This window comes from Meles meles, chromosome 20 (genome assembly GCF_922984935.1).
Source record: "Meles meles chromosome 20, mMelMel3.1 paternal haplotype, whole genome shotgun sequence".
Classification (NCBI taxonomy): Eukaryota; Metazoa; Chordata; class Mammalia; order Carnivora; family Mustelidae; genus Meles; species Meles meles.
The window spans coordinates 58,807,372-58,820,633 of NC_060085.1; the positions used below are offsets into that span (position 1 = coordinate 58,807,372).

Below are 13,262 nucleotides of genomic sequence, written 5' to 3' on the forward strand. Positions count from 1 at the left end.
CCATGCCAAGGCATTGGGCACTAGGCCTGGGCTCCATCAGTGCCTGCGGGCCTCACCCCATGCACCGTCCAGCTCCACACAGACCCACACATGGGGGGATAATGCGCAGTCCTAGGGCTAAGGTGGTCCTTTGCACTGCCCCACATCCAACCCCTAGGTGAGGAGGGCCGGAAGGACAACAGGTGGGGGAGGCTGAGGGATGGATAAGCGCTTGGAGGAACAAAGCAGCAGCCTGTGAAGAGGGGTGGTACCAGCAAACTTTGCAGATGAGGCAGCCTGAGCAAAGAAGGGCTTGCTGGCAACCTTCCTTGCTTGTACAGTCAAAATGTACAAGGACGCTTGGAAATAGTCAATTAGATGTGATACTGTGGAATAATAATACCAAAGGTCCGGAGTGGAACGCATTAGCTATGCATTCCAAATACCTGATTCCAGGGCCTGGTCTGCAAGGCAGATACTTTCACCATCCAGTACAAAGGGTCAACAATACCAAGGCCGCCAAGCTATTGCCTGGGGGCCGCATGGCAGCTAGCCAGGAATCCCAAAGCTGCACCTGATAGGCATAAAACAAAGTCAAATGGAGCCCCTTTCATCTAGCCCACAAAAGAGGGGCCGGAGGCTGCCATGGCCTGAGCCCCCAGTCCCGCCTGCCAGCCAGGCCTCATCATCCCGCAGCAGAATTCTCCCCCTTCCCAACTCAAACCCATTCGGTCCCTAAGCACCCTAAGCACCATTCCTTCTCCCCTCCCCTCCTTCAAACTGCACTGTCCCTCCACCAGTCCACTTCCTAACCTGGGTTTCCTCCTCCCTTCCCTTCCATCCCTGCCCCACCACCCTGATCTACAGCCGTGCCTCCAAAACGGTCTCCTGGCCTCTCTCCCTTCCACCCCACCTGCACCGCTGCGAATTTTGTAAACCACAGATCTTCCCCTCCCTGCTTAAAACCCCACAAGAGGTCCTGCCGCCTCCAAACTTAAGTCTAGATGTCTTGACCCAAGATACAAGAACCTTAATCACCCACTCCCAACCTGCTTCAACAGCTCACCACCGGCTGCTCACAGCTGAACCTCAATCACAGAAATCTCTGAGGAGCCCAACGCACCTCATCCTTCCTGCTCCGGAGCCCCTACACAGAGAGGACCCTCTCTCATTAACACCGGGCAGACTCCAGATCACCCATGCCACCTCCTCTGGGAAGCCTTCCCTGACTCTCCTACCTGGGAACTCCCATAGCACTTTTTGGGTTCTTGATTAGACAGATCTATGTGATACTTAGCACACTTGCTTTACAGTCTATCCTCTATTCTCCAACTCAATGTGAGGCAAAGGGCAAGGCCATCCTTTAGCTGGCAGGGCGCCCTCAGTGCCTAAGCATTAAAATGTTCCGCTCTCAGCAGGAGCTAAATGAGTATCTGGGGTGGGGGGGCGTGTCACTCTTTACTGCATGGCCCATTCACTGAAGTACTGATGTTTTGGGGGTTTTTTTTCCCCCTCATGAGTAACAGAAACAGACTGACTAATTTTAAGCAAAGAGGAGGATTTATGAGAAGGATCCTGGCTACCTCTGGGGAAGCCCAGAAGCAGAAAAGCTCTCGGGGCCTCAGCAGCCTTCTCTCTGGTCTAGCAAACTATTTCTACCAATACGCTCATTTCCCAGGACTCCTAGCTGCTCTGCCTCTTCTTCCCATGTTTCAGATTCACAGGGGAGGGGCGCCTGGGTGGCTCACATACTGGGATCAAACCCTACATTCGATTCCCCGCTTAGCAGGGAGTCTGCTCCTTCCTCTCCCTCTGCCCCTCCTCTCCACTGTGTTTTCTGCTCTCTCTCTGTCTCAAACAAATAAATAAAATATTTTTAAAAAAACAAATTCACAGGTGAGAACATCTTTTTATTCCAGCTTGGTAAAAGTATATATCCATGGACCAATTAAATATGGATGGAGCTGGGGGTGGTCAGGGTTAGCAAGCTCAGATATGGTCGCTGCATGCCCACACTTGCATCATGGGGTGTTCAATGATGGGGGACTTGTTGAGGGCTTCCACCTTCCAGCCAGTACCTACAACACCTTATATCCATGTTCAAGGTTCGGATTCTAAAAGTAACGGCATTAGGGTGGCCGGTTAGCTCAGTTGGTTAGAGCGTGGTGCTAATAATAAAAGTAACGGCATTATCATGCTGAAACAGTGATAGTGCGCATGTCAGAAAATCTACAATGAGCCTCAGCTCTGTTCCCAGGCTCTTTTCAGGTGTGCTATGGAGAACACACTGTAAGAAAGGCAAGGAAGGTAAATACAGTGATGTCTGAGAAGCTGGAAAAACAGGGCCCTCCCCATGGGGCAAAAGCAATCTATTATTATCTAGTCTCCAAAATTCTGGGGGCAAATGTGTTTCAGAATTCAGAACTTTTTTTTTTTTTTTTAAGAATTTATTTTTATTTATTTATTTGACAGAGAGAGAGTGAGAGAGGGAACACAAGCAGCGGGAAAGGGAGAAGCAGGCCCATGCGGGGCTCGATCCCAGGACCCTACAATCACGACCTGAGCTGAAGGCAGACACTTAACAACTGAGCCACCCAGGTGTCCCAGAATTCAGAATTTTTTTTTAAGATTTTATTTATTTACATGACAGAGATCACAAGTAGGCAGGGAGGCAGGCAGAGAGAGGGGGGAAGCAGGTTCCCTGCCGAGCAGAGAGCCTGATGCGGGACACGATCTCAGGACCCTGGGATCATGACCCAAGCTGAAGGCAGAGGCTTTAACCCACTGAGCCACCAACGCGCCCCAAGAATTCAGAATTTTTTAAAAAGTAGTTCGAATAAGGAGAGACAGATCAGTGAAACAGAACTGAGAGTGCACAGAAGTCTCACATTTCCAGCCAACTGGTCCTTGAACAGTGCCAACACATTCTCTGGGGCAAAGAAGAGTGTTTTCAACAAATGTTACTGGGACAATTAGAAATCCGCATGCATAACAATGAAGCAGGACCCTTACCCCACAACGCATACACAAGTTAACCCAAAATAAATCAAAGACTTATATGTAAGAACTAAAACTATATGATAGGCTTAAAATATAAGCATACATTTTTGTGGCCTCAAATTAAGCAAGCAGTACTTTCTTAGCACAAAAAAAAAAAAAAAAAAAAAAAGGAAAGAAAGAAAAAAAAATCGGACTCCATCAAAATTAAAAACTTTTGTGCTTCAAAGGCCACTATGAAGAAGGTGGGAAGACAACCCACAGAATGAGAGAAAATATTTGGAAATAATACACATGATTATTTAGAATATATTAAAAACACAACTCAACATTAAAAAAATTATCCAATTTAAAAATGAGTAAAGAGGGGCATCTGGGTGGCACAGTCAGTCGAGCGTCCAACTCTTGGTTTTATCTTGGGTCATGATCTCACAGTCGTGGGATCGAGCCCCATGTCAGGCTTCATGCTCAGCACGGAGTCTGCTTAGGACTCTCTCTTCCTCTCTCTCTGTCTCTTCCCACCACGCACTCTCTCTCTCTCAAATAAACTTTTTTAAATGAGCAAAGAGCTGAACAGACCTTTCTCCAAACAAGATACATTAATGGCCATATGAAAAGATGCTCAACATCACAAGCCATCAGGGAAATGCAAATCAAAACCACAATGAGCTATCACTTTACACCCTTCAGAATAGGTATAATCAAAAAAGACAGACAATAACAAGTGTTGGTGAGGAAGTCGAGAAATTACAACCCTGACACCTTACTGGTGGGAACTTAAAACATGCAGCTGCTGCAGAAAATAGTCTGGAAGCTCCTCAAAAAGTGAACATAATTACACCATGACCCAGTAATTCTACTCCTAGATATGTATACCCAAAAGGTATGCCCGTACAAAGATTTGTACATGAACGTTCGCAGCAGCATTATTTGTAATAGCCAAAAAGTAAAGACAAGCCAAATGTCCATCAACTGATGAATCAACAAAATGTGGCCTATCTACACAATGGAGTATTACTTGACCATAAAAAGGAACGAAGTATAGCTTCATACCACAACACAAGTAAGCATTATTCACATTATAAGTGAAAAGAGTCAGATACAAAAATACATGTACCGATATGAGTCCATTTACAGGAAACATCCAAAATAGACGCACCTATAGACACAGAAAGCAGACCAGTGGTCGCAAAGCAGGGAGAAGCAGGAAACGGGCAGGGCCTGTTGTGGGCGTGGTGTTTCTTTTGAGGGTGATTAAAATGCTCTAAAATTGATTGTGCTGATGGTTACTCAACTCTGTGAACACTAAAAGCCATTGAACTGGCACTTTAAATGGCTGAAGTGTATAATATGTGAATTATATCTTGGTAAAGTTATTGTAAAAAGTTTTTAACAAATATGATATGGAATGGTCCATACACTAACGTCATAAAAGACGTCCATGTTATACCATTAACTAAAAATCTGCATATAAAGTACTTTAAATATATTACCCCTAAAAATTCAGTGCATACAAGAATATACCATATATTATATAATATCCTAACAGGGATGGGGCCATTCTCTATAATCAAACATTTAAATATCCACACTTGATGGGAAAAATAGAAGCCATAAAAGGCTTCAGTTAGGTCAGACGAGGCATGCATCCAAACTCCCCCCCAAAACACTTTCAATGTTTAGAGTTTTTTGAGTTTTAGAGTTATAAGCAAGGTATGGTGGACCTGTATTTCTTACCAGGTCTAGGTAAGACACAAAACACAGCCATTGCTGCTAACCCGTTCTCAAGCGTTTAAAGGGCAACCAGGAATCTCAAAAATAACACAGAGCAGACTACAAACTTCCTGGTATCCCTGAGAAATGTTCATTTTAGAAATACAGAGCTTAGTTAACATAACTAATTCTATAAGAGATAAGGAAAGGAAGTAGATCCCCTTCATTTTAAGGAGATTCAAAATAGCCTGTTTGTCACTAACAATACTCACAAAAATGAAGTAATAATGTAGAAATCATAATGTTGTAAGACAAAGCAAAATACAAAATGTGACTACTATAAATAAATATACTGGTTAGTATATATGTATGTTTATATATCTAACCTTGCTTTAAAAACTTGGAAGAATATTCATACAATGGAATATTATTTAGCCTTAAAAAGGAAAAAAATTCTGACACAGGCTACAATGTGGATAAACCTGTGCTCAGTGAAATAAGCCAGTCACCCAAAGATCAATACTGTAACTTTTCACTTTACGTGAGGTCTCTAGGGTAGTCAAATTCACAAAAATAGAAAGTAGGATGGTGTGTGCCAGAAATGGGAGTTTAGTGTTTAACAGGGACAGAGTGTCAGTTTGGGAGGATGAAGAAGTTCTGGAGACAGATGGTGAGGATGGTCGCCCAACAATGTGAGTGTACTTAATGCCAATGAACTATGCACTTAAAAATGGTTTAGAGGGGCACCTGGGTGGCTCAGTCAGTTAAGCATCTGCCTTCGGCTCAGGTCACGATCCCAGGGTCTTGGGATCAAGTCCCGCATAGGCCCTGCTTGTGCTTGCTCTCTTTCTGACTAATAAATAAATAAGTCTTTTTAAAAAATGGTTCAGAAAGTAAATTTTATGTTATGTATAGTTTATCACCGTTTAAAAAAAAAAAAAAAAAAAAAAGCCTGGAAGAAAATCCAAGAAAACATGAAAGTAGTGGTTGGTGGGAAGGCCAGACCAATCAAATACCCCTTTTTCATGCTGCGCTGCCTCTCCAGTTAGCCCTCTACCTCCCTGGGGAGCAACAAAGGCGTGCTAAGCTACTACAGAGACAGGCCTGGTGCTCTGCACAGCTGCCCCTGCCAGCAGTCCTCGGCATCCTCTCAGGCACTACGGAAGGCCTGTCTTCAGTCAGGCACTCTTCAACCTCACAATCCCAACAGCACCCCCACTCCTGAAGTTACTACTCCATGCAAGCGCTTCCCATGGGGAAAGGAACAGGAAGCAACTTAATGGCAGGTCCTTCTACGAACATTTGAGGAACACACATTTCTCTCTGGTAGCCTATGAATCAGCCAAATGAAGAAAGAAAAAAAAAAAGGGAACCAACCCATTATTAACCAAGGACCTACCCCATGCCAGGCACTGTCTGGGCCTCTATGCATGCATGGGTCCTCACCATGACACGAGAAGATTCTACAGATGGAAAACGAGATGCAAAGAGATAATGTAACTCGTTCCCTGTCACATTCCTGATAAGCACGGTAAGAAGCAGAACTCCAAGAGTTCTGCGATGAAATGATCATCTCTGACAATGAAAGTGGAAGAGAAGATCTTAAGCTTTGCTAAGAGCACAACGCAATGAGTAGAGAACCATAACCGGAACAGTCAATTGGCCACATTCATGGCAGGCCCACACAGTGGGGATCGTGGGCTCTGGAGCAAAAGCTAGGCACCAAATGTCTACTCTGCCACTGTTACGTGAATGGCTCTCAGAAAGGGCCCTCCCTTCAGTCTCTGACCAGTGGACTGCAACTGTGTCTACCTTACTGGGGGCTCATCAGGATTAGATGGGACAACACCGGTGAAACGATTTACAACAGAGCTCAGTAATGTTCACCACTACCCACCAGCAGGAGTGTTTATTTACTGTCTCACAGCAACTCTCAGGCAGGGATAAGGAGCACCAATTCTACTTCTTACAAACCTGAAGGGTTAAGGAAGTTGCTGAAGGTCACTCAGCTAATTGAATAAAACTAGAATTCAAACCTGGGCCAGTGAGATTCCAAACGACAAGATTACAGAGGATGAAACAGAGGGGAAATTTTTAAGAAGTCCTCTCGCTGCTCCTTCTCTCTGGCAGTGGTACCTCCTGGAGACCACCGTCGTCTCAGGGGCTGGCTGGAGGCAGGCGCAGCGCCAAAGTGGAAGTTGGCGCCACAGCTCTGATGGCAGCTGGGCTGGTGGGAGTCCTCTGACGTCTCTGGGCAAGGACAACAACGCTAAACCCAACTGAGAAGAGAGTGGTCAATGGTGTCTGCACAGAGAGTAAGGAAGTAAGGGAGTAAGGAAACCCAGGTTCCAGGCAGGGCTGTGTCTCTGGGAATCCATCCCAGCGTCTGTGCCCACAAATGCAGAAGATAAAATAGCCCAGGCCATTCCGCATTGCTTGAAATAGCCCAGGCTTAGCCTGAGGGGGTGAGGCAGTATGCTGCCATCGGTAAAGTAAAGCTATTACACACTGCTACAAATCCATCTCCAGAATATCTTCCTAAATGCAAACTGGTATGTTGTCGGGGAGGAGAACTAGAGACTGGGCCCAGAAACAGGAGAAAGAAATACTCTTCACTGTGTATCTCTTAGCACTGTTTGAATTTTCTGCCACTGCATGTATTACCTAACCAAAAACACAAGAAATACTTTTTCAAAAAATTCTGGATCACTTACTTTCCTACTGTATAGTTTTAGGTAGTTACTCATTTATTTTAAAAGCAAACAAACCAACTTTCCTCCCAGAATTCTTGTTGGGATTAAATGAGATAATTTAGAGTAACAGGCACAGAGCCTTACTATCCTAAGCTGGGCAGTTTCTCCCATTAAGAAAAACAAACAAAGAAAAAAGGACTTGACAACATTAACCCTGCATTGCTCCTGTTTCATTAAATACACCTCAGGACTTTTCTGAAATTACAGACACCCAGCCTCGGAGTAAGGAGGAGCTCGCCCCTATCGGCCCAGCTGGGGCATCGGCAAGGGTCAGACACGCTGGGAGAGAAGTACTTCTCTGACAAGAAAGACTTTTCAAAGAAGAGACACTTCAAAACTCCTTATCACAATCTCCACTAGCCGCTGCCAAGTTCCACTTCCATTTTATATCAAGGCTTCTTTTTTGTTTTGTTTTGCGTCTTTTTTTTCCTTCTAAATCTGGAATCAGGATGGAGGCTGGCAATATCCCTCGAGAACTAAGGACCATGGCTGAAAACACAAAAAAAGTGCTCAGAAGACCCACCCGTTTGCCAAGCGCATGTGATCTGCTCAGAAGAATGTCGGCACAAGCTATGGGTCTTGATGGGAGGACAGTAAACAAACAGACAAGCTCAGAATGCTCTCCACACACAGAGAAGGATTTGGGAATGGAAACAATGAAAGTTATTCTCCCAAGTATTTTATCCTTCATCTGCAATAGAAAGGCAGTTACATTGGATGGAAGAGGCAGGGCCCCATAGAAAACCCTGAGGGCCCTTTACCAGGGAGCCAGGCCACACACCCACTCACGCCCAGGCTGGGTTCCCATGTCACCTGCCCAAAAGACATGGTCAGTCGGCCAGACGTTCCAGGGCCATGTCCTGAAGTGCCCCTCAACCACTCAAGGCCATACCCTCTGAAGGGAAGCCCAGGCCCTGCTACCCAGGAATGAATGATCTGCCCTCAAATTGCTGAGGTCCCCAAATTCCTGAAGTAAGGCACATAGTCAAATCAACACTTCCAGAAGGAAAGGATCTCCACAGAAAACACGGAAATAAAGGATTTCGCCACTCCATGAGCCACTCTTTTGCTAGTTTTCATTTTTTTACGTCACATGTGCTTTTTGAAAAGCTGAACAAACTTTCCTGCTCCACCCAGGTGTCCCCGTTGTCTGGAATAAAGTAACAATTTCTAAGCCAACGCTACCCATGGCTCCCAGTGCCTGCCAGTTCCTGGACCCAGCGCTCCTGCTTCTATCACAGGCCGGCCATGCCGCCGCTTCCTGCAGGGTTTGGAGTCCTGCACTGAGTACAGCAGCAGCAGAAGGGGCATGCGCAGAGCTGGCGCCGCAGGCTTGTCACTCACTGTCTGCCCCTACACGTGTCTTCTTGTGCCAGCTCGCCACCCTTTCAGGTCTTACTTTCCCCATTTTAAAGACAAGCAAACAGTATTAATCACTGCCCCTCCACCCCAAGACTGCACAGGCACCATGTGCAAAGCTGAGTGTCACACGACAAAATAAAAGTCATGCCTGAATGCTGCCTGCCAGGTGGGAAGGAACAGGTGTAAGGGCTCTGGCCCCGTAGAAGAAGAAGAAGGGGTTTATCAAAGAAATAGCTGTTACCCCGAGTCGGTCCTTATGGTCAGGAAGGCACACGAGAATTTGGCTGGAGCACATCCGGATTTATAGGACAGACAAGGGTTTAGCCACAAATTGAAATCCTTTTCAGTTTTGTCTTTTTAAGTATTCAACCTGACAGGACAAAAACAATTTTATGTGCTTTGATCAGTTCCGTGAATGATTTTTTTCAACAAAGAAAATGAAGTTTTCTTCCAATCTATATGAGGGGGAAGAAAAAGAGAAAGAAAGAAAGAACGCGAGATCATGAGAAAGGAAACTGGGGTCTCCTCTATGCTGAGCTTAAGGCGATTATTCCCTCTTGTGTGGTTTGGTGGTTAAAATCTGGCAGTATGCGGTGGTCACTCTCAAACATGAACCTCAAACAATGAGTTTTATCTACTGCCTAAAAAGCATGGATCTTGGGAAGAGAAATTTTTCCTACCCTGATAAGACAGTAATCTCTTACCTTGCTGACTCAAATGTACTTGCATATTAATTGCTTCAGACCCCAAAATCCCTGCTGAACTGGCTAAATTGTGGGCCAAATTCAATAATCCAGCAACCTTCCATTCAATGCCTCAACAAGATAACTTTGCGTGTTTAATTTAAAAGTACCGATCGCTTTTAAATGAAGTGCTAACGCAAGCCCGTCTAGCTCGGCCCAAAGCAGGGCTGCCCCTGACAGACAAGCTCCAAGTCAGGGAGCGAGACTCACGTCTGCGTACTCTTCGGACAAGGTAAACACAGCTTGCATCTCTCTTCCAAATGGTATCTGCCCCCCCAAATCAACCCTTTTAAACATGCCCCTTTAGGTTAATTTCCCTGATACAGAGGCTAGGAGATCTAGCCTCAGATACTCCAGTATTATCTGTACCGATTGTATCTGATTAGCAAGAAATACACAACCCTCCAGCCAACGTGAATGCCTATGCTATTTTAGCTGAACTGACCTAAGGCATTTTCTTCCTTTCTCTTTTGCAACTGTGTTCCATGTTTGACCCCTCAAATTTATTTTAAGTAGTTTTGCAAACAGCTTCCTCTCCCCCTTCCTCCCCCAAGCAGCCAGCATCTCACATTTCTCGTGCACAGAACTCGTTTTGTCCACCTTGGGAAGTGGCACTTGGGGAAACGGAGAGACTGCTTCAGTAAACTTGGAATCAGAAATAGGTCTCATTCATTCAAGATATGAAAACAGTATCAAGGGCTTGTTTTTATTTCACCAGAATAAGTCAGAATTAAAGCTGTGATTCCCAAATGTTAGAATTCACAGCAACCCTTCTGGCTTGTAAAAACAAAAATCTTACTCCCTGGTATCAACGGTGAAAATGCCCCAGAAACATACATGAAATCCTTGCATCGCTCCACTACTCGGCTTCACGCCACACACTAATCACCGTAATCAAAATGCTCGGTGGAATCTTTTCAAACCAAACATCCAGAGCTTGTTCAATAATCGTAACAATAATTATTACAATAAAATACCAATTACAATAATAATAACAGGGATTTGGAGATTTAACTGAATAAGGAAGTACAAACAGTAAAGGCAGTTTTTGGTCTGCGTTAAAGCAAAAAGGTTCCGAGACTCAGTAAAAGAATAGTAAGTCCATCTGAATTCATTTAGGGTTCTGGGCTTCTGGAATCACAAATGTCCCATTGTAAAGATTCACTACGAATTCTGCAATGTCAACAAGTAAAGGAGTTTAACAGGAAAAAACAAAGTGCCATTTTGTCCTTGGAGTTTATGTACTATTTCTACCGATTTGCCTATCCCAAAGTGAACCTACCTTTAAAAAGTTTCATTTAGAAATTTCACTTTTATACTAAGTTTGAGTCTGAATACAACAGCAGCAAAATCTGGTTATGGCTTAGCAAACACTGACATGATAATCTGTCTGGATGCTGCTGCCTTCTTATGAAGAACGAATACTCAGGAGCTAAATTTTCTAGTGCTTCTCCTCGGCCCCCAAAATACAAGTTACCTAGCAAAACTACTTCCATTTTCGCTTTACATGCTGAAAAGTGCATGGGAAAACATGGTATTTGAAGGTTTCACTTGTAAGAAAATAAGGTGGTTTTCATGTTTCAAATCTGCCCCAAAAGAGACATTCCTTTAAGACAACTTAAAAGACTTCATTCCAAAATAATAAAACCTTCGCTGAACACGACTTAGACCACACATTTTTACTATATGACTCGTGATTCTGAACTCCTGTTTTATTTGCTGTACATGCATTTATTATGGTATACTATTTTGCCACGGGTTCTACACAAGTACCAATACGCAGATAAACTAATCCAATAGTCTGAAATTCACCTTGAAGTCCAGAGTGTTTACCTCAATAAGCATGTTTTTGGGAACCAGATGGCCTATCATTTACATAAAGAAAGTCAACCCGTTTTTTACTTTTTTATGGCTGTGATTTCTCCAATCAAATTCTAAACGGGCCACATGTCATCTCCTGTCTGTTACTCTTCATTCATCTTTTTGCAAATCAATTTTCCCATTTATAAAAACAAACTTGAGCCTGCTCCTCTAAGACAATTTGACAAAAATGAGTAGCTCCATATTTTTAAAAATTCACAGCCAATTTCCCACTTAGTTTAAGCAATCTGTGTTACAGTAAAACACAAAATGAAAGAATTTGGGAGGGTGGTAAGATTTGGGTTGATAGGGAGTTCTTTACCACCCTAAACAGAGTGTTTGCTGGATTAGCTAGAGATGTGAAACTTCGAGGAATTTCAGAGTCATGCAAATCTGAGGGAAACTGAAAGTCAACAAGACATTTTAAATTCCCTGCAAAGGTTTAATGTTTTATTGTCAGTTTGAAAACTTAAAAAATGTATCACTTACATTTGATATATTTGGAAATGTGCATGCCCAAAAAATAAACAGTAAATTCGGAAAGAAAAAATTGTCTCCTCGATTGAAAGGTGGGCACCCCTAATAAGTCTTTAGAAAAACTAAGGTTTTCTGAATTTTTCCCTGGGCGTACACATAGGTCTAGCTCATGTTCTAAAAATGTTAAACTAGTAAGGGCTTTTTTTTTTTTAATTTGGTCCCAGTTTTAGAAGAAGGAGTTAACAAAAAAGAGCCTTCCAAAATGTGGTCATATAAATTCCTTTACAAACCCCTCTGCAACACTGAATCAACACTCTAGTATGTTCATTTACACTACAGAAAAAAACTACAGCATTTCAGGGAAGCCCACATTTATAGTTGGCAACGTAGAGCCACAAGGGACTCGGAGCCTTTATCATCAGTGGGAAAAGTAACAGTGATAACAATAACCATGTTTATTAAAGGCTTATCAAGGACCAGATATATTTCTTCTAATCCTTAAAATGGTTCCTTCCTATTCTGCAGGAAGTTAGGGCCCAGAGAAGTGAAGTAACCTGCCCACTATGAGGCAGCTAAGAAATGCAGAAGCCAGGATTCAAATTCAGTTTCTCAGCCTTTAAACCTCAAGCTTTAAAAATTATATCATGTTTGCACTCATGCTGTGCTATTCTGTGGGGGTTTTTTTCCCCTTAATACTGACACACAAATTATTTCAATGAAAGCTGAATCCCATATTCGTGGCCACAACTGCATGCAGCAGTGATAGGCACCTATCCGCTTCCGCACACAAAACAAGCCAAGGCTTCCTGCAGACTGATCTCTCCCAGCAGACAAAACACGCTGCTTTCTAATAAACCATCCACGTTTCTCTTCTGGTTTCCGTCCTGTCTTTTCCCCATCGAGGGCCTTCCTCCTCTCAACTCCAACTGCACTCACAATGTTACAGCCACATCGGGGTGTAGCTAAGTACTGATACTCTGATGACTTCAAGTGTATCACTTAGTTTCACCCAGCTACATCCTCGCCAATTTAAAGACAAGACAGAAATCATACATTATCTGGGGTATCAGATGCCATCCATCTAGTCTGCCTTTCCAACCAAAAATAAGTGAGACTTCTGACAAATGATTTATTTTTATATGAGCACTCTTTTAAAGATTAAAAAATCAAATCATAGTTACGATCCCAGAGCTAACACCGTTTGTTGAGTACTTTATAGGTTGCGGGAACGGAGGTAAGCACTATACACAGCTGATCTCCCGGGATTCTCACAAAAACCCGCGAGGTGATTCTCCCCATTGTGAAGATGAGAAAACAGAGGTTCAGAGCAATGCGTCATCACAAGCTAACCGCAGAGCTGGGGTTTAAACCCAGGCTG

The 13,262-nt window shown here is 43.6% G+C and overlaps 1 protein-coding gene across 2 annotated transcripts in view; it reads right to left on the reverse strand.

Annotated features, from left to right (window-relative positions):
• Nucleotides 1–13,262, reverse strand: part of EEFSEC (eukaryotic elongation factor, selenocysteine-tRNA specific) — a 248,017-nt gene that overhangs the window by 214,573 nt on the left and 20,182 nt on the right. Inside the window, exon 1 of one of the 2 annotated variants that reach the window (XM_045992113.1) lies at nt 8,628–8,651. The exons of the other annotated variant lie outside the window; for it this stretch is intronic. Coding sequence (XP_045848069.1) covers nt 8,628–8,631 — 4 coding nt within the window. The 5' untranslated portion in view covers nt 8,632–8,651. Of the gene's footprint in view, nt 1–8,627; nt 8,652–13,262 lie in introns of those variants that run through there. 2 annotated transcript variants of the gene reach the window in all.